The 21,804-nt window shown below is 40.8% G+C and overlaps 1 protein-coding gene across 5 annotated transcripts in view; it reads right to left on the minus strand.

Annotated features, from left to right (window-relative positions):
- The window catches only part of NYAP2 (neuronal tyrosine-phosphorylated phosphoinositide-3-kinase adaptor 2), a 140,709-nt gene extending 119,400 nt beyond the window's left edge, over window positions 1-21,309 (minus strand). For 2 of the 5 annotated variants that reach the window (XM_040567109.1, XM_040567106.1), the window contains exons 1-2: window positions 19,994-20,681; window positions 12,913-13,155 (exon numbers count right to left, since the gene is read on the minus strand). In XM_040567109.1, the coding sequence (XP_040423043.1) occupies window positions 12,913-13,118 (206 nt within the window). In that variant the 5' untranslated portion in view covers window positions 13,119-13,155; window positions 19,994-20,681. Of the gene's footprint in view, window positions 1-8,003; window positions 8,136-12,912; window positions 13,156-19,993; window positions 20,682-20,737; window positions 21,035-21,249 lie in introns of those variants that run through there. The other 3 variants (XM_040567108.1, XM_040567107.1, XM_040567110.1) reach the window with 3 other exon arrangements.
- Between the last annotated feature and the right edge of the window lie 495 nt (window positions 21,310-21,804).

The raw sequence follows: 21,804 nt of genomic DNA on the forward strand, positions 1-21,804 counted from the left end.
ATCAATAGTGACATAAAATACAATTAAAACTGCAACTTAAAATACCTTACCCTGCCAAAAGACTTACTGCATCACATTTTAAAACGTCTCCCTACTCAATGCTGATTTTGCATTACAGCCCGTGTGTGCTGGCTGGCAGAGATGCGTGGATGCACACTTCAGAAGAGAGCGCCCTTCTCATCCGTGTCCCTCAATGAACATAATGCTGCTTCTCTGCTCAATGGTCAATTTGCGCACGAGTACCTCTCTAAATTAATTCTCAGAGCAGGTTACTGTTCCCTTATTATGGACCATCTCCAAAATGGTAACCAAACTCACTTGAAGCAGAATGCAAGGAACCATTACTCTCTCACTCACTGCCTGGTGTTAGTTACACGTGTTTGCACCCTGGCTGGCTACTTCGGAAATGAAGATGAAAATCTGACTGACTGAAACTGGAAATTGAAAATAGATTTTTCTTAAGTTCAAAAGCAACACCATAAATCACTAAAATTATTAATTTCAGCACACAGACTTGAGAGTCTGTCTCTGTAACTCTTGTTAAATTGCAGCTGCACAGCAGACACAGGAGCTAGCAGTCTTTTCACCATGTTTTGCTGTGCAGAGTGTGGTTTTCCATTTTAGTCAGGCACTTGGAGCTACACCTGGCCTCAGATGAGGTGCTTGCTACAAAAACTCAGGTTCCAACTAAAGAGAATGAGAAACCATGCCACTTCGGTCAGGGATCTGACAGAGGAAAGGAAAACAGAAGGAGAAAGGGATTCCCTGCAATAGTACACTGTTCCAGTAAGTAGCTCCAGTGGTGCTCTGAGTGCACCAACGTGCTCCCCTCAGCACCGATGGGCAGCAGAAGAGCTGGTGACACCAGTCCAGCATGCACAGCACCTGCCCTGGAGCAACAGAATCAGGGCAAGATTGCACTTCTGTCCTCCTCTCCTTCAGGGCGTTAAGGTGCAGGCAGACATAAGTTGTCAACTCCCTCTGGCTTTAATCCATCCCCACCTCCACTTCTCTTTGCCCACCACAAAAACTAGTCCCTCTGCTGAGGCTGCTGCCCCTCAGGTTTGCTCATCACGTGCCTTGGGTGACTTCTCCTAGTTGAGCCAAGTCCTGTCAGGCTGCACCTTGCTGGTGAGGAGCTAGAGATCACTGCCATCTCCATCAGCGCGCCTCTGAGCAGATGCGTGTTAAGTGGCAAGGAAAAGCTCTTCTGGTAAGTGCTTTGGCAACACACCATCAATACTGAGATGGATTAGTCTCCCCATCCCCCCCCCTTCTTCTTCACACTCACAATTGTATAGGAGTCCACAGGAGGTAACAGCAGAGGATGTGTCCAGAAAAGCAGCATACTGCTTGTCCCACTGCAGAGACCCTTCAATTTTAATTACACTAATCAAAACCTACTATTTTATTTTCTCAAACAGATTTTTCCAAATGAAGGAAAGTGAAATACCTATAGCAGAGTCTTGCCAACTTTCTTGCCCTTTTTTTTTTTTTTTTAACCTCAACACAGAATCGAAGAGGAACTCCAGCAAGATGATGCTGACGAAGAAATTGCTGTGATGCTCAAATACAGTTTCCCTTTAAGAATCTGCCAGGGCTAGAGCAGTCACGTGGCAGACTGGTGTGTGTACGGGTCTGTGCGTGCCTGTTTAATAAGCCATGAAGCTCTTTGGCTGAACTAGCATGTCTGTCATGTGGTATAGGGGTTGCCATGGCAAGTACATAAGCAGTTTTTGATCTACTTCAGAGACTTAGCAGAATTCAGATTAACAATGCAGGAATATGATTTCATAGGAAAAGCTGTCCTTTGCTTAGCCTAACAGTTCAGATGTGAAGCTGAAACAATTTAAAATATCTGCTGAAAAGTTTTAATCAGCATGTCACAAATACCATTTAGCTCAAAACAATAGCCCTTCAATGTGAATCCCATCAGTTCTGTCTTTGAAAGCAGCTGTGTACTTGTCACATGTTGCAGTGCATGAAATTCTGTACACTTTTCCATTTAAATTCACAGAAAATTGTGTTTCCGCTCCAGCCATCAAAACAAGGACAATTAGTCCAGTGAAAAAACAAAAAAATTCCTGTGAAAGGTGTCCCTGACACTGAGGTAGAAAAGGTCTTCAGGTTTTAATACCTGGTACCAAAGTTAAGAAGCTTGCTCATACAACAGGCTGATGCACACCTGCATCACACAGACTTCAATGCAGCGAGAGAATACGACTGAAGCCACTTGCAACTCAAAGCCAGACTTGGAGAGGGAACTGTTTCTGCAGGAGCAGTCAGAGGACTGTTCTGACTGACTGAGGCCAGCTCCAACAAAACACACCGCTCCTGTACTTCTGGAAACCTCACCATGGTGCCAGCAGACCTTTGGCACACCTTGACCTGAGCTCATCAGTTTTTAGTACATGTTCAGGTGATTTTCATGTGTGCTACTGCTCCAGAGAGAAGATTTCCAAGTCCTGAAATAATTTTTGATGCTACTGAACAAGCTTCAAGCAAAAACATTACAAGGAGTCTAACCATACAGACTGAGTGCCCGAGCCTCTAAGCAATTGAGTAAAGGCAGGCAGACCTCAATACAACACAATTTTTTAATAAAAGTTAGCCCTTTGTTTCCTTGCTTTTCATAAAAAGTCCTTGAAAAAGAATAACCTATATTGAAAAGACAATTGATTCTCGGTGATTCCTTCCAGCAAGAAAACCAAATAAAAACTAAATTTGAGTTAAAGCCAAGTGGATTCCTCTCCCCCTCCCACACTGGCTTCCAAACTCTTCCAGCAGCACCATTCATGCCTGTAATTACCACCAACGCATGGCATCAGGAGGTGCAGAGCCTTCCCACCAAGCAGGAACAAGATGTGCTTTTGTTCTTTCCCTTTCTTAGAAGATACTGTGTTTGGGTTTTGCAGGTTAATTTCGAATCCTTCTCCTTTTTAACCTTATGCTTCTTACTCCACGTAGATTCTCCGTGTCCCCATACACATCTCACTTCCACTGTGTATCATATCCTTTTCTCCAATAGCAATAAAAGGAAAAATCTCCATTGCAAATCTCTTGCTGATTTAAACAAACCTGAATACTAAAACATGAAGTGATGCTCTAGGATTTCCTCTCCTCTATTAAAATGGGTTGCATTTATTGTTGATTGATAATCTGATATCCATAAAATTGGACACCTGCATCACTATATTTACAATCAAGAGGTTTCTCCCATAGCAAAATTGCCGAACAGAGTATATGGATTTTTACTGAAACTGTTTTGAATCTGTTTACAGAAGACGAATATCAAAATCTAGCCACTGAAATACTGGATGCAGTTTCAAGATGCAAATAACAAATTTTGCTGCACAACTGTTTTTTGTTTATTAAAAAATTGCTGACATCTCTCAGGTTCATCTCATTACCAGAAATTAGAAAAATGAGATCACTAGTCAGAGCTCCTACTAATGTGATTTTGGTGTTAGCAGTCTAATTTTTTAATTAGCCTCTCTTTGTTTCCTGATTCAGACCTGCGCATTGTGGAAGGCTGCAGGATTTTCTGTCAGAGTTACAAAGCTGGGCACAAAACAACTTGTCATGCTCCCCAATACCTCTGTTTCAGCCCAGAGCCTTCTGCAGACAGCAGGAATTTGCTTCTCCATAGCTGCATGCAGAGAAGCAAAACAAACTTTATGTTTAATTATAGAAGATTATTCTCTAGATGGGCTACATTTTTAAACAATCTTTTTTGCAATACTAAAGGACTCAGCAGTTTCCTTTTGTCTTTAAAGATTCAATTAAAAGTATGTTTCAGAAATTAAATTACAGCATGAAATTAGCTAAGGGTATGAAATACTGCATTTGCCCTAGCATTCAGGGAAAGGCTGTACAAAGCAATTCACTTAATGGCTCCTAACATGTGATCTTGACTTAATAACTAAAGTGCCCTCAGCTAGCAGAGGATCTACTGGTGAGATATGCCCTATATAACCCACCAAAAGGAAGAATGGATTAAATGCAGGTATATTTTGTTAATTTATGGTAAGCCCTGCAGTCATTCTCATTTTTGATCTTTTAAAACATTACAATTTTGTCACATAACGCTTGTCAGCAGGAGTATTTCTGTGTGTTTTGGCTGGCTGTGGCCCTCTGTCTTCACGCGTTCCAGAAGCATCTGCCCGGGTCTATTGGAAGCATTTCTTTCTCTCCAGCTTTCGGAGAGTACTGCTGGATGTAATTCATCACAGCCACCAGGGATACACTTCAGTTTATTCTGTGCTGTACTAATACAGGGAAGGAAATGAGCAGTCCCCTAACTCTTCAGCTGTCCCTTTAGTCACTGGTTGGGTACAATTTCGACTTGTGCTGTGTGCTGCCCTTGTGCACGCACAGTGTTAGTGCTACGGAGGAGTCTAACCCATTTGGGATCCTTGGGTACTGTGCAATAACAAAACAAAAACCAATTCCACTTATGACTGCTGTTCTGGGACCAGAACAGCTCACTTGGTTCATTCATAGGCTCCCCAGCAGCACCCGAGCCCAGCGGGGCTCCCCCCAGGGCTAAGCGGATCCTGCCCTGCGCTGCTGGCACTGCGGTATTGCTAAAGGCCCTGTGCCAACAACACTTTTCACTTTTTTTTTTTAAATATATATTTCTAAACCGATTTCACTTAGGATTACAACACAAATTAGAATAGAAAGCCAGAAAAAATAAAGTGAGTCTCAAATTAACTATAAAACCTACAGCTAGTAATGTCTCTGCAATCTATTTCTTCTCTAATCTCTCCTTTCTCCCATTTCATAAAAATCTAATCAGTACAAATGCACATTCCTATTTCATACGCATTTTAGCCGCTGATCTAGGTCAATCTGGCAACAAGGTGCCCATCACCTGATGCTTCTGTCGCAGAGGTGGTCTGCTGAAATTCTGCATTTTCAGGGGTATACCTAAGAGCCAACTCTCTTCTTTAGGCTAAGAAAATAAAGATTCTGATTAAATTGTCAAGGATCATACCATGTTTATGTTTTCCTGTGAAGGAAAAGGAATAAATAAGAAGCATATGTAGCCTGTCAGAAGGGTGCTGAGAAAGAGAAGAGGCAAAGTGAACAAATGCCTACCAGCTGGGTGGGGCATGAAGTAATCTGTATTATCATTAACAGGAAAATACATACAGGTGTGATTCATGGCCCCAGAAGGAGCAAGGGACTGAGCTGGTTTGCTGAAATAGCATGTTTGTCTTCAACTTTATGAACAGCTATTGTTAAACAATAGATTTTCCTGAAGGTACAGAAGGATTCAGTCGTCATACTAGCGCTAGCACAGATCTTTGGTTCTGCTGTGTTGTCTGACTGGTGCTCATTACAGACAGTTTTGGCAGAGCTTCCTACATGCATGTGCATGAACATGCTTTGCGCATGCTGAGGAGTGTGGCTAGCTGCAATTTTACTGCTTATGGGTCACAAGACTACTTTCTGTATGTCTTCATATCAGTGCTTCAGGCTGTAACATGAATTCTTAATCCAGGTCACAGCCAACGACAGCATTTGTCAGGTGTCACTGAACTTCAGCGTGGAGTACATTGTGGTTACTGGAAGCCTTGAACGAACGAGAACAGATCGATGCTTGCATTCTGCCAGCAGTCCTGGCTAGGCTTGCTAGCGTTACATGACATCAATTGTGCTGTTGTACTGAATGCATTTCTTCATTAATGAACTCCAACCTAGATTAGTTATAGAGACTTTATCTGGGACTGCTTCAAAATAGTCTTGCTTTTTTTTTTTTTAATCCAGTCTTCACAATAGCAGTTTTTATTTTTTTTCTGCCATTGGTAAACACTATGCAATTTCATAGTGTATTTGAAGACATTTTTCAAAGCACTTGCAAGCCTCTGACTAGAAATAGCAGCACCACCAGAACCCTACAGGCTTGTGCAAAACATCTACTTAACAGCTCTACGTGCATTTCTGTCTTGCTAAGGAGGGCTTCTTAGAGGCAATGCTGGATAATTTTAACTTTCAAGTTAAAATTACAATCACATTCTCTCATTATAGTGTAATAAAGAGATAGTGAGAAAACTATAAACAAAGTTAGCATAGGAACAAATGGCTGAACTGTACATTATGATCCATACGCCCCCCCAGCACTAGACAACCTTTACAGTCCCTTCCAACCCAAGCCATTCCACGATTCTGTGATTCTGTCATCTCCCGGTGGTACACCAGACCTTCTCCGCAATGACTCAGGCTGCTGAAAGCACATGAGACTGTAGGTTGTGTGTGAACATCCGTCCAAATGGAGTTGGACCACGGCCAGCTCACTCATTTACACAGGTGGTCAGACAGCCTGCAATAGCAATAGCGTGGAGCCACTTAGACTGGATCTTCACTAGAAGAGGGCTCTGTAACCCACTTATAAGTCCTTTGGGCTCTCTGTGACCCCATGCTTCTAATTATGCTTTTAAATATAGCGAATGAATCTTGAGCCAAATGCACCTGCTGATGTAGTGGACCAGTACACGCCCGGGCAATTTGTAAAGTGATGAAGGGGAAGAGATCTCGTACTTCCACCCGAAAAAGAGTTAAAGGAATAGGCAGAAGCCCTAAAAACATGGCAGATTTACAGAAAACAACATCAATGTTTAAATACCGAACTGGAGATGATTTTATTTTTATTTATTTTTAAAAACTTTGGATTACTGAGTTGCTATCAGCAACTACGGTAAATTTTAAATAGCATCTGTTGCATGACTGTCCTAAAATAAAACTTCTCAGAACAGCAGCAACAGCAATATAATATCGTTTGCATTGTGTCTGTTGTTTATTTTCTATGGCAATAATACAGGCAGCCATATGGATACGAGCATTTGGAAAGGAGGATTTGTTGGCTAGACCAACACATCTGTTTACTTATAAATACAACCAAAATACATTTGGAGGTCACTGACTGCACAACCATTTTACTTACTCTTGATGAAAAAACTGTCAATGCTACTCTTTCTAAATCAACTCAACTTCAAAAGAGGCTATCATTCTTATAAGAAAAAGGTTATGAAATCATACTAAAATTAGTCTCTATCGTACTTCATCAGACACTTCAACCATAAAGGTGGTATAACAATATTAATTTAATCCAGGATGAAATCAGCATCCAGGAGAAAGAAAACTGAACCAATGCCACATGCATAACTTTCTTGTAACCCATGCCCTTTGATTAAGGGAGCATATACCACCAACTCCATATCCAAAGCCCACATTCATTGAGGGAACTTACATTTGAATTAAAAACAGAACACCAGAAGCAGCCGCACACATACGCAAACCCCCCACACCAACACAAACCATTAACAACAGGTTCGTAAGCTAGTAACTTACAACATCTCAATGACGCGCTTGCAGGTATTTTAATTTATCCCCTCACCATGATCAGAAAAAATTATTGCACTTCCTTGACATTTTTCTTGAGGTCTGGCTGTAAGCATATTTTAACCTAGCAAGCATACATTCCAAATTTAGAAATGTCTAGTTCACTACGCAAAATTTCAACTACAGGCAAACGTTCAGAAAAAAACAAGCAGTATTTTAAACATTATTTTGCCTAAAGTATTTCTCTGATTTCAATACATTATTGAAATTAAGTTTATTATAAACAGTAAGATCATAATGAAATTATTTTCCTTTGGTTATTTTTATTCTGGTAGAAACTTTTGGTAGAAACACATCAACATGACCTCATACTCGAAGTTAACACACATTTTCTCAGCTAAACAGAGCTTTTGGCAGTGAACAGTCCCATACATAGAAGAATTTTTATATTTGCTTGCTGTCGCCCACACTTGATAACACTTAACTTTTAGCCAAAGGACACATAACTTATGTCTTGTTTATGAAGAAACCTAAGGACAGAATCTACAGAAAGCTACAGACAGGCAATACCTGAACTCAATTGCTTCCACAATCTTAAAAAAAAAATAAAAAATAAAAAAAGGGAGAGAGAGAGCAAGAGAAAAATATTATCTTACTTTTGCCGATGGGTTAGTCTTCTTCAATATTTGAGTTGTCATAGAAAGGAGAGGTTAGGATGACAGCTGTTCATTACAATTCCTTCTTTATTACAAGAGCTTAACTCTGCCACTGGCTGGCTGGCCCATTTCTGCTAGCTTTAACACAAACAGTGCTCCTAAAAGCTCCTCCTCTTGACAGCATCTGTCTGGATACTTCCCTCAACAAGCAGAAACAAGGCTTTGCACAGAGCCATTTAGGTGCTGGGAATGAGCTAGGAGTCAGGGAAACCATCAGAAGCAGAAATATTTTGGTGGCGACATCCAAGATTTGGCAGGCAGAAATGCATGCCTACTGACACCACCAGCTTCACACAAGAGCATTCACATTTTTGTGGTATTACAAATCAAAATGTCAACTCCCCCAACAAAAACAGTATTTAAATGATATCTAAAAACTAGAAGCCAAAACTTTGAAAGCATGCATCTCCTATGAAAGTGTGCAACCCCTGCCACTCCCTATGATTAATGCAACATGCCTCAGCCTTAAGAGAAAGAGGAGGAAGGGTTCATTATTTCTTACTAATGCTTTGTACTTATACAATTTTAGAAAAAGTCACCAATGAAGTATCACACAAGACTAAATATAATAGATGCAAAGTATTTAAATATATGTATTTCAATTAAGGATGAGTAAGGAAGCAACTGCTTATTATAAGAGGTGCTTTAAGTAAACTCAAAATTCTCACCTTTTCCCTGGCACCCAGAACAGCAGAGCCCAATCTACCTTCTGTTCCCAGAAACACTGCCTACAGCAGATATTGTATCATCACAAATGTACATGTCACAGTACTACAACTTACTCCCACTGAAACTAATGCTGCTTCGTAACTTTATTTGCAATTTATAAGCTCTGTGGGCAACACGCCAGTGTATTCTCTTGGTCTGGACACAGCCTCCTGAACAGACAACGATCAAGTAAGTGAGTGCAGACAAATGAAAGAAGGAAGAAAGAGGGTCTAAAAATTAGGCTTAATATGTATATGCACTAATATTTACTGTGGCTTACTCCCAGCTAACTGATCAGCATGTTAACCTTATTTTCTCTGCATGATCGCTAAGTACTCTACTAAAATTAGGTCAGAAATTCAGATCAGATCAGCTGACTCAGCCCAGCAAGATCAGACAAAGGCTAGTTGCTTTTTTTTCCAATGCAATGCATGGTTTATCCCCTTCAATTTACAATAGATCCATACATTTTTCCCCACAATTAACCTATCAGAACCACAGAGAATGAAATAGCAATCACGCTAACAGTACATCAGTGCTATTGAAGAAACACAACACAATGTATCCTTTTGTAAGGCAAAAATATAATTGCACTTTTTTTTTTTTAGGGTCATTTTTCAAATCTTGTTTCCAAACTGGCAATACTGATGCATTTCAATGAAGTTTTAAGTCATTCAGCATGGTTATCAGATGACTCAGGTAAATAACAGCTTCTTTGCAATAATGTTTGTGTGAATACCAACACTGTATTAATATTAAATAAAGTGCTCATTAATTTTTTAATATACATGAACAGCCTACTTCTCAAAGAGACCATCTGAACACCAACATTGAATAGCTTCTCAAAAATTAAATCATCAGACTTATGCAATTTTCAGTAGGTGCCAAAGACTCGCAACTGCTCTATTTTGATTCCTGCCATCAAAAGGAGCGTGTTTGCTGGAACCCCCTCTCCTGCTCAAAATCTACCTGCTGGGAGTCACAGGGGCAGGCTCCCTTGTTGCTACGGAGATTGTTTTCGGTTGTTGATAGTCTCCAGACTGTTAGCACTGCTATCACTGCACATGTGCACCATTTGCTATCTAGGCCACACTATCAGGAAATAGGGTAATATAAATACCCACGAAGATAAGGTAAAGACATAAGGAAACTAGTACAGAACAAAGGAGAAATCAATAATCCTACTTTACCTTTTCTGACTGCCGTGTTTCAATAGACATGGGCTTGGGTGAACCTCTGGAGGTTACTACAGGGAGCAGACTTGATTGCAATCAGCCTAAGTGACTTTAGACATCATTGTTCCTGTAGTCAAATCAGTTGTTTTCCCTTAGTCTGTCATTGCTCTTAGTTGTACTGATCAAGGGTTGATTATGAATATCTATTTTCCCTTCCCAAGTTTACACAGGGAAAAGACAGAAAAAGTCTAGGTAAAGAAAACATTTTCTAAGATTTCCTACGGTGTTTGTTCTACTCCATTTCCTTAGAAGGATATTGCATGCACACACACACACACCAATGCTACTGCAATAAGCCAAATGGGCAGGGAGTAGAGGGGCCCACCACGAACACAGTTTTGCACAGAACAGTGCTATATCCAAGAAGTGTTGGTGCCTATAAATCACATACACACACATTTATGCATGCACAACACACATATATTGTTCCTCAGATAAACCCACAGCATTGCTGGGAATCTTCCTTGCATTTTCTGACACTACCTGGGGAGCAGAGCTCTATTCTCAGCCATCTCTGTTTAACGTAAGCAAAGAAATTCATGATTTGGCTCAGCCCTAAATCATCAACACTTATCCAGACCTCTTCATCAAATCACTTTGCCAGGATCAATAAACAAAACCACACAAAACAACCACAAGGTTGGAAATGCTATTACCCCCATTCAAGTTAGGTATGGAGAAGCTTAAGAACCAGGTAGGTCCAAAACTTACTCCCATGCCTCAAGAAACTTATTTACAACAAAGCCTGTTCTGGCATTTAGTGACCTTTATGATCACTCATAAAAGTGCTCGTGAAAGGCTTAGCCAGAACACAGCCTAATTAGCTGTCAACCCTAAAGACCATATTCTAAATAAATCTATATACATTGACAGTTTAACAGCTTATCAAATGAAGTTGCCACCACAAGGACCAAGGAATTTATTTTTGCAGCAGTTGTAAATTAATGAAAAAGTGAAATTTCAATAAATTCAAAAAAGTTCAAATTAGATTTGCAAATAATTTTCTTCAGTGGGAAAAGCCAATAATTTAAGATCATAGAATAATTAAGGCTGGAAAAGACCTCTGAGAACATCTAGTCCAACCGTCCACTTACCACCAATATTGCCCACAGATAAGAAGATACTTTTCATCTCACTACTTTAGAAGAGTGGTTTACTGAGTAGCACTTTTGCTTAGCAGGTGAGACATTCAAATTTTTCCTCTTCTTCATATAACTACAATTTAACTCCCCCTTACTATCAGACCCTACTCATCCCTCTTGGAAATTCTGCAGAGTATGTAACTACAGTAGTCAAAAGAAAGAGAAGACTAAAACTGCAGGGTTTCTTGTGGTTGTTATTGTTTTGTTTTGTTTTTTACTGCTAAAGGCACTCAACACAAATTTTCCAGTACCTGCTCCCAGGAACACTAAACGAAACTGGCAAGAATTAAACAAAATGCATAAATCCTGCATAGATCAAAACAAAACAAAAACTGCATTTATTTGCTGCAAGGAAAAATGTTTTTCTTTGTCAAGTCACGCATAGCATAGCTCCTGCTACAAGCTACTATGCCTTTGACTCCTCAACAGTTTGAATCCCTCTAAACGTCACCCAGAAGGAACTGACAAGGTAACTAGTCCAGAAGACACGAAAACAAACATTGCATTGGCTCTCATTATTCACTTTAACTACACATTACTCTTATATTCTCTACAGAAACCAAATTAGTGGAAATCCAGATAATTCTAATTCCTGGAATGTAAAGCAGCCATTATTTTGCTTTATGTTGCTTCTTCTCCTTCCCCCAAACTATATGGGCTGCTCTTTTCCTTTTAACATTCCATCAAAATTACCAGACTACTGAAGCATCACTGGAATGTTCACAGCACAGCATGTCTGTTATACCTGGATGTACAGTACCCAAGACATGGCATAAAATTTAATCACTTAAGCTGAAATATTGAAAATTCATGCTGGGGGGAAAAAAAATTCAAAGGACCCCTACCAGTTTGTGCTCAAGCCATCCATTTGCATATAAAAGTTTAGCATTTAGATGGATGGTTTAATTGTATTACACAATTTGCCCATTTTGAGAAAATACACATTTTGGACATGCAAATGTGTGTGTGAGTATACATGTACATAGATAAATAACTCTCTGGATAGATAGATAAATAACTATCCCATGCACCCTTCTTTTCCTGTCAAAAAGACTGCAGAGATTTCATTGCTATCCTCTGGCACAAGAGGCCACATCGTGTAAGCGCTCCTCTCATTAACTGTCAATTAAAATTGATGGAATTGTTCAAGAGCCATTACGGGGTTGTGCCCATCAGGTGTGTGATCCACTTCAAATATTCAAACAATATTTTTTTTTTTACTGACTTCAGAGAGCACAGAATGGTGAAGACAAAATTTTTGTAGATACCAATTAGGGAGCTTTGAAAGCTTATCAGAATTTGAAACCAACTCAAGAAGAATCTGTTTTCATCTGTGAGGCTGTCCCTACTTGCAAGGGTTTGCACAATACATCTTTGCACAAAGTAGACACTGTTGAACTAAAAGCACCAGATGGCTGAGGACCTATTTTCCATTAGATATAGGTCTCCAATTGCAAACACCTAAAATTTTTGTTACAAATCACACCTGCTGAAGACGCCACACATGCTTAAATTTAATACATTTTGATGGGAATACTCTCTTCCATTGAGGAGAGGAGAACCATTCAGTACTGTGTCTATACAATATAATACACATGCAATTAGCAGCCTGACACAGGCCTGTAATGCCTTTTTTTTTTTTTTTTAAACCAACAAGCAGCTGGAAGTCAACTGATCTAAGCAGATTTACCACTGCTGAGACTCTGAGCCCCTCACCGTTCATTCACTCTGCCAGACCACTCATCTTTTTATCAAAATATTTACCGTTTTATTGCTTCTTCTTGTTTTCGGCGTTTTTCGCTCTTTTCTTTCAAGTAAGCCAGGTTTGTTTCATTCCTCATGCGATCATTCTCTCGAGCAATGTCTGATGCATTCTGTATAACCAAGCCATCATAGGCCTTCATCCCCATATCTTCAATGTACTGGAGAAAAGCGCCCAAAGTGACCTCCTCCTGATTAGAACTCATCATCTTGCAGGAGATAATGAACAAAGGAAAGCAACGTTTCCTGCAGGTTGAAAAACACATGATACCTTAATCAGTAGGAAAATAACTTATGGTTTATGACAGTGAGACTGTGTCAATTGTAATTAACATCTCTGTTAGAACTTTTATACTTTCTCCTGTCTAAAGGACAATAAACAAAGCAATTCAGAACACAGAACTGTATTATTATAGAGACAAGAAGACAAAACCCTACAGCCTCTTCTTTCAGGTGATGCTGATCCGTCCAATTATATATTGTTCAAATCCCCAAAATTATGTGGATCATAAGGTTTTCTCCCACCCCTTGCTTTTCCTAACAGCTTTCAGTTGCAATGACATTGGTTTCCCTGAATCTTGGTTTGAAGTGGACTGAAAAAGTTTCCAAGGACAACAGGTCCTTTTTACAGTTTAGACACAGCTTCGCCAAAGCAGATCATCAGAAACAAAATCCTGTTCTGCAGAATATTTCCACCTCAAAAAATTGAGATGGAAAATACCGTTCCATTTTTTAGAACAAAAAAGTTCAATTTTCTCTTCAGGTTCAAAATCTAGAAAGAAGTATTGTAAAATAGCTTCCAGTACTTCTCAGTAACACAGAAATGAATCCATGAGCCCCTAGTCATCTGCTGCCCAGCAGCTTATTAGCTTGAAGCTCCAAGAACAGACAAGAAAACTCAGCTCAGCTGGGACCTTCAGAACTGTGAAGTGCTTGAGTTCTCCAAGCTTCTGTATTTCTTCCACAGGTATGACAGACACTTACATTTACAGCACCTCCAGCTACACAGCGTGGAGCTGGCACGCACTGGGATCCCCAGCCCACTTACGGCTCCATGGCAGGCAGCCTAAAGGCTCTCAGAAAGGCCCGAAGGCTTCCCACTCAGAAGCAGACAGCCTTGGAGTCACAACAACCCCGGTGTGCAGGCATCAATAAATACTACAGGTGACTAAAGACAAGGTATAACTTGAAGAAACATATTGGCCAGCTAAATTCTGTACAACCAGATTAACAATCTGTTATGCAAGTAATACAGAATGCTAAAAAGCAGGCGTGCACCACCTTATTTTACATACTGATTGCAGCTTTCCGGCTCTAAGGTACGGAGATGCTACGATCTTGACTGGCGCTGTCCCGCACCCCGCTGTGAGGGGGCCACCATCTTACAACCGAGGCCTGACGCGGGGTGATGGAGCGAGGCACCGGCAGGCCTGGTGGCTGCACGCTGCTCCAAGGCCCGCTTGCCTCGTCGCTGCGAGAGCAGCCCTCCCTTCCTGCAGAAGGATGCTGTGACTTCTCGGAATGTGCCTGAGAACGGTGCCAGCACTGCTACTAGAAGTGATCTTACTGAATAGGCAATGAGTAGCCTGTCTGCGCACAGATTTTTAGGGGCAGAGCCCCTGCGTAATCATCATCAGAATTTTTCATCTGTCTCCTAGCATACTGCCATATTTCTAATCTTTACTACTCTGCTGGACAGGTGACATTCTGATCAGGGTAGGCCCTGATTTATAAAAATAAAATAAAAAACTAATAGATTCTAGCAATCAATGTGGACATTCGGGCACAGCCCTGAGCACAAGAACAAAATGTTTCCACATCCATGGAGTAAGCAATCTGCAGGGCACGTGAAGGGTAGAGAAATATTTTCCACCCTTTCCCTCCCCCTTTTTGATCATGTGAAGTGGCAATGGCAACAAGCAGATTTTAGACAGTTAATGATTAATGCGATGCACACCAATGACTTTTCCCTTGTTATCTGTTTTTCTATATCAAAATTATTTCTGTTCAGTGGTAAGCTGTGTTAAAAATATAAAGATTCAGAGGTTGGGAAGGGCCTGTCCCAAGACAACCTTTGCTATCATCTGAGCCTGAACACAAGGATGTTCAGGGTCACTGGATTGATCTTAACGTATTTTCAGCAGGGATATAGGTATCTTCTACTAATCCCTTCAGGCTACAACCAGTAAAGAGGTCTCAGCACAGCCCAAATGTGAACACGTGCCAATTTCACATAGCTGTCGCACTGGAGGTGGCTAGCACTCCACTGGGCCGGAACATGCACTGAGCAATCAGATATATTTACTGTAAGCGGCACAGTGTCCACAAAGGAGTGAATGCTCCAGTAGACATAATTTTAGACTAATTCTTAACCCTTCTGATTAAGAAAAATAAGTTCAGGCACTAGATCCCCTATATGGGGGGCTCTCTTTACAGCAGTGAGGCCTGCCTGATTAAAAGCAATACTACTGGCATGGACTGCTCCAACTCCAGAGCCTCCAAGCTTCCCAAATGGTTCCTGCTTCCTGATGGTTAAGATCTAGGCCATTGCCACAGCAGATGTTTATTTCACTTTATTTTCTATTTCGGAATTCTAGTAAAGTCTAGTTTCTGCATTGGTGTTGCATTTAATTCAATTCAGATAAACCTGTAAAACAGAGAAACCCCACTGTAGTGACCTTAATGGTAGTTTTGCCATTGATTTCTCCAAGGACCAGATTTTACTCCTGAAATATAATATGAAATTTTATCCTGAAGATAACCTCAGCAGGCCCTCAATAAATGCAGTTCAGATCCATTTTTCCATGAGACAGAACTTGATCTGCTTTGCACCCTCTTTTATGACAATACTGCATTTTTTCCATGCTTAACCTTTCTTTTTAGAGGTCTAAAATGAGTGACTCTTAAGGGTATGCTGAATCTCCTTTTATAGTTAAATTTATTTATATACAGAAGGATTAATACCAAGGTCGTTCCAATTAGAAAAAGACTAAAATAAGCAAGTCTCTGGTCACTGCACACAGCTGAACAAATACTTTATATACTGTTTTATCACTACTACAAAGCTCATTCAGAATGCCAAAAATTTGCATGGTATTTAATTAAATAGATCAAGACATTCTTTGCCCCAACAGAGGTCCAATCCTGCAACAGTAATGAGAATAGCTGTTGTTATTGAACTCCTCACTGACAGTCAATGCCTGCATGCTACTGACACCAAATTCAGCTTGGGGTATTCCTGGAGGAACTGTTGGGGGGCTCATGGAGACTTCAAAGCCTTTAACCAGCTCTTATGGCACTAATTTTGAAAAGCATCTATACCTACAGCAAGCATTTTCTGGATTAAAACCTGCATATCTCCTGCCTGCATGGTATTTTACAGCCTCATTGCATTTACTAATATCTGATGGCTGTACGTGCTCTGCTTAAACAGGGAATAAAAATGCAAATGGCTGGGGCAAAAAGCTTAACTAATTACTGTAAACATTTTCATAGTATTAGTATTCCTTGCATAGCACATTCAGACCAATTTTACTGAAAGGTAGCAATACCACTTCTAAGATACTACGTTAACGTAGTAAATGCACTTTCCAACTGCAGTCCACGTGGCCCACCAAGTCATACACATCATTTGCTTGCCACTCTATCAGGAAATGCTGATTGTGGGCAGCACTGATCAACCTATGATCAAAGGTTCTGCTTGCGGGTGAACTCAGGCAGCAAGCAATTCCTAGCCATCTGTCAGGGCAGATACAAGTACAAGCAAGTGTTCTGGGTACATTTATATTTGATTAAAAAATGCAAATGCAAGTTGTTAAATATGTAGTGTAAGCTGTAGGTGAGGCACCACCATTTTGGTAACCCTAATATACATGTTGCGGGCAGATATTTTATTAGCTAGTAACAAGGACCATGCAGGGCCACCTTCTATTTGCAACCAAATTGTATTCAGTACATTTTGGTTTTGAAACCAATACACTCTGGAAAATAGTAACTGAAAGTCGCTCTGTTTGGGATATTCTCCTGATACTCCTTTCTCTTCCCCCCTTCATTGTGTGGGGACAGGAGGAAACATGATGAAAAGCCCTGGATTTTGCCCCTACTTTTTTTGCCCCTATTGGAGCCAACATACTGAGAAAACTGAAATTAATGGAAGGAACTTTGCTGTAAGCATTCAACAAACACTGAACATTTTCGGAAATTCTCCTGAGTGGAAGGGCACACGTAAGGAGTTGTTCAACGTGTTCACTTTGCCTCTTAGGGAGTTGCACTAACACTATGTGAAACCTCACTGAGAAATATAGTTGTGTTCATTGTCACCTGAGCCTCCAAATAGCCACAAATGGAGTTTCACACATCTCCACCTGTAGCTTAATCTTTGTTTTCTAAGCTATAAATAGGGCTTTTACATTTATGAGAACTCTGTACATGTTCTTACAAGTAGCAACATAGGCCAGGTGACCGGACAGTGAGTAATCCTACATTTATTACATAATTGTGCATTGGTCCTTTCAATGCTACTATGTTTGTTAAATATACACTGATGAATTAAAACATCAAGTGTTTTAGATTTAAGTTCTGTAACAAGTGTTACCATCCTGGGGAAAGATTTTAAGACCATCCAGAAAAGGAGTCTCTGACAATACAATCTTTTTTAAAATTCAGGAAGATAAAATTTCCTCAAAATCTAGAAGTGCTTTCTTCCAAATCAGAGAGACATTTGCAAAGCAGCAGAGAGCAGCTCGCACTGTCACGGCCTCTGTAATCAGCTGTCAGCATGGAAAGCGTAAAGCAAGCAAGACTTTCGTGGGTGGGTGTCCCCTGTCCCCCCCAGCCAGTACATCTGGCTTGCTGCTGGCAAGGGCAAGCAATCCCCTTACCGGTTTTGCCTACAAATATTTACATAACTGAAGTCAAGATCTTTGTAATGATTCAGAAATAATTTGTATGTGAGAATAATGCATTGTGCTTCACAAGACTGTTGCACACCTTACTTTTTACTCAACTATTTGCTCCCATGCCAAACATACAGCTTCTTGGTCAAAACCAAACACCTCTTTTTCATGTGATCAGCATGCAAAGATACTGAATTCATAAAATAAGATGCAATTGTCCTACTATCACAATATTGCAGCGCTGCTAGGTGCTACCATTCAGATATGTGGTTCTCCCTCTTACTCACATGAGGATCCCCAAAATATCGGTTGCTTTTCAGCATGCTTGACAGTCATAAGCTGCAGCTGTGCTGCATTGAAAATTGGCAATGCTGACATTAAACTGAAGGAGCTTTTTGAAGCAGTGACAAAGGCACTGATTGCCTTCTTCCTAAACCAGAGGGATTTTTTTTGTTGTTATTTTAACATAGGAGAACCGAGCACAGTAACACAACAGTGCAGTTGCCCAAAGTCCTGAGCCCAACCTTTCATTTATAAGAGGTCTACACCTCCCCAGTCCTGCCTGTCTCCCTTCCAGATACTGCCTCCTCTTTGAAAACACATCCACTTTTGCACTGCCTGTCAATTCCCTCAACAAAATATTTCAGGAGGATTCTGCACAAATCAAGGATACTGATCAGCCATTCAGCCCTTAAGTTTGTGCTGTTGTGTTCTAGTCACTTGAAAGGCAGTAAGAGATGAGTAGACAAGCTATATCCAATTTTCACAAACTGCTGACCACAGCAGTGCCAATAAGGACCTAATGGTATTGGGTGTACAAAGAATACTTCCTCTGCAACCAAGAAAAATTCAGTGATGGAAAAAATATACTAGAGACTACTTTCCAGAACTCTCCTCTTATCATAACTGTGCCTTATGCCAACTGACCTTTGAAATACCCAAACAGTTGAATATTTTCACTATTTTCACACTGTAATACATTAAATTCTCATGTCAAATAGAAAGTAAAGACTGTCTCAAATAGACTACAAGTTTCCTGCTATATATTATTTGACAATTTTTTATGCAGACATTTAAAGAAAAATACTACATTCATTTGGAAATACAAAATGTACCCCCATGTTTTGACTGGGATTACACATTATATACCTTGTCCTCATTATATTGTACAGCATGAGCTCTAGCACCTGGGTGAAATCATTGAAGCTAGGTAGTGCTAAGTCCTTCACTTAAAGAGGTTAAAAGTGTCTCCTTCAGTAGAATGAGAATGCTATTGCATGGGTTTAAAGTAATAGCCCATTTCTATAGACATCCCGCCCTTCATATGGGAAAGTCATCCTCCCTGTAGTTTTAAGAAATTAAAAAAAAAAAAAATACCGAGCCTTGAATTTTGCATCCCTTGGTAGTGCTTTCTGAAAAGGGAAAGGTCTTTGCTAACAATGACTCCTCGATGACTCTAGAATGTAAAGAGCTGTTGTTTACTTTGCAGTAAGGCAACACTTCTATCACTTTTATCCCCTGAGGAAAATAATGCTTCCTCCTAACCACACGGATGTTGGACAATTACAAAACTAGATTCAGAACAGCCAGTACTTAAGTACAATTATGACATTTTATCATCCCATTATTATGTGGACGATTTACGAACAAAAAGAAGAAATAAAGCCACACAGGGATATTGCACACATATTCTGTATGCAAACAGGAGTGTATTAGAACTCAGAAGAATGAGCTTGCTTGCTGACGGATGTGGGTTTTTTTCTCTCCTTAAAATGAAATGGAGATTTCACTACCACCAGCATCATGTTAAGATGCTGTAAAATATTAATGGTGTAGCATGTCTAATAAGTAACTAACATAGACGTTAAGAATTATTTCAATTAATTCATCAGAAAATAGCAAAGAATGTTTTTAATTATTTAACAGTGCCTTTTACCAACAAAATTCCAGCTGCAAAATGTCTCTATTACAAGCACAATCAACACGTGAAGTACACAAAAACAGTCAAATAGACTTCAGCTTTTACTTTAGCAATGGCTTGATTAATACCTCCCTAAAAGACATGCAAGTTCATCATTATGCATTCCAACTACTCATTATTTCATTCTGTAAGTATGATTATTTCTTCATTCTACTTAGCACCATATTTTATCAGCATGCTCAAAGAATTTTCAAAAATATGTACGTACCAAAATTCAAGTCCACGGGGACTGCTAAGTGCAATAATCAAAGGTGACTTTTGCCTGTAAAAGCCCTTTCCTGTGGTTATCTCAGTGCAGTCGGAAGGGATATTTCAGCACCATAAGAAACAGATTTGCAGTTAGGCTCAGTTTTTTCTTCAGTTAAAGTGCATTAAATCTTGTTGGCAAAATTGCCCAGATTGTAGAATTCGGCATCACTGTAAGTCAGCGTTACATTACGGATCTTCTTAACATATGATTAAAACGGCGTGGAAAGTTTGGCTTTAAAAAAAAAAAAAGCAGTGGTAAGAGAAGACAGGTGCTTGCTTCTTTAAATCCACATTCAGAGAAGAGAGGGTACAGATAATGGGAGGGTATAAACAACACCCTGCTTTGAGGTCCAGCAGAGAAGAAACTGGATGGTTTTTACCCACTTTACAACATAGAAGATTACAGCACCATCATATGCACTAACACAGAGATTGCTAAGGTGCCTCATTTGAATATGTTCTGTGGAGACAAAAAGAAAGGAATGTAAGGAGTAGAAAACATCCTATCCAAATGGCTTCTTGCGGCAGGAAAGACACTCGCTCCCTCATCGCCACTTAGACCCAGAAGGTCTGAAGCAGCCTAGCTTGTGGCATCGCCTCTCTCTCTCTCCCCCCCGTGACTACAGGCAGGCTTGCTCTCTCCAGCTGCCTTAGTCTGTTGCTGCCGATTAATCAGGGCTTCTCAAACAAAGAGCAAGCCTACCTTCGGGTGCCAGCAGGACGGCGGGGCTCGGCGGCTGCTGCAATCCGGCTGCCGGCGCGGCCGCATCCCAGCACCGCGGACAGCTCCTGCCGCCTCCCCGGGCCGAGGAGAGGGGGACGGGGGCAGCCACGGCCCCAACCCCAACCCCAACCCTAACTCCAACCCCAACCCCGGCCCGGGGGCTCGGCGCCCCCCCGGCCAGCGCCGGGCTCGTCCCCGCCGCGCTGGGGCCAGCTAGCAAGTCATCCAGCGGGAAGAGACCTGCGGCAAGAGCACTGGCGCGTTTAGCCTATAGGTAGGAAAGAATATGCAACACCACCCTTCCCCCCTCCCCCTCTTCTTCCCTCCTCCCCCCTCCCCCCCCAAAAAAAAAAAAAAAAAATTGTTCTTCCACGGAGAATGTGTAAGTTAACCTTTAGCCCGTGTTATGGCTCAAGGAAATGAGCAGCCACTTAAAAGGAACATCTACGCCTCGGTTTGATACCTCATATTGATGTATCTTTTGCACTCACCCTCACTGAAAGCAGTGCAAGGCACACAATTACTGCTGACGCAGATTAGGCTGCTGCTTGGGGAAGGAGGGGAGGAGCTTTTTAACCTCATCAAAACAACCTCCCACCACCTGCTCCCATTGCACGGGAACAAAACTATGCTCCTCGGACAGAACGAGCTCGACATTTACGCTGTTTTACTTGTATTGCTATAAGACGCACGCTCTGGAATGAGGCATTCTGTTTGAGAAGCATCCAGGATGAAACCACGCAGGTTTAGGCTCGGCTCATCCAGAATTTGTAAGCATAGTGCTTTGGAGGGAAGCATTTCCTTTTTTTCTGGAGTGGAAACCTGTGTTATAGCTCCTCCTTTCAGAACGTGTGCAGTTTTGCTTTCTCCCCCAACCTGCAGCCTGGACACAAAGCAGAAGCGTTCGCTTCCTGCATTAAAGCCAGTAAAAGGGGAGATGTCCAAATATGCACAGAGTGTGTTCCCTGTTAATAAATGTAATTTCAATCTGCCTCCTTTCTCAACTTACACACATATTTCTCTCGCATGAATCTTGGCTCAAATGA

The sequence above is a fragment of the Cygnus olor genome, chromosome 9 (genome assembly GCF_009769625.2).
Source record: "Cygnus olor isolate bCygOlo1 chromosome 9, bCygOlo1.pri.v2, whole genome shotgun sequence".
Classification (NCBI taxonomy): Eukaryota; Metazoa; Chordata; class Aves; order Anseriformes; family Anatidae; genus Cygnus; species Cygnus olor.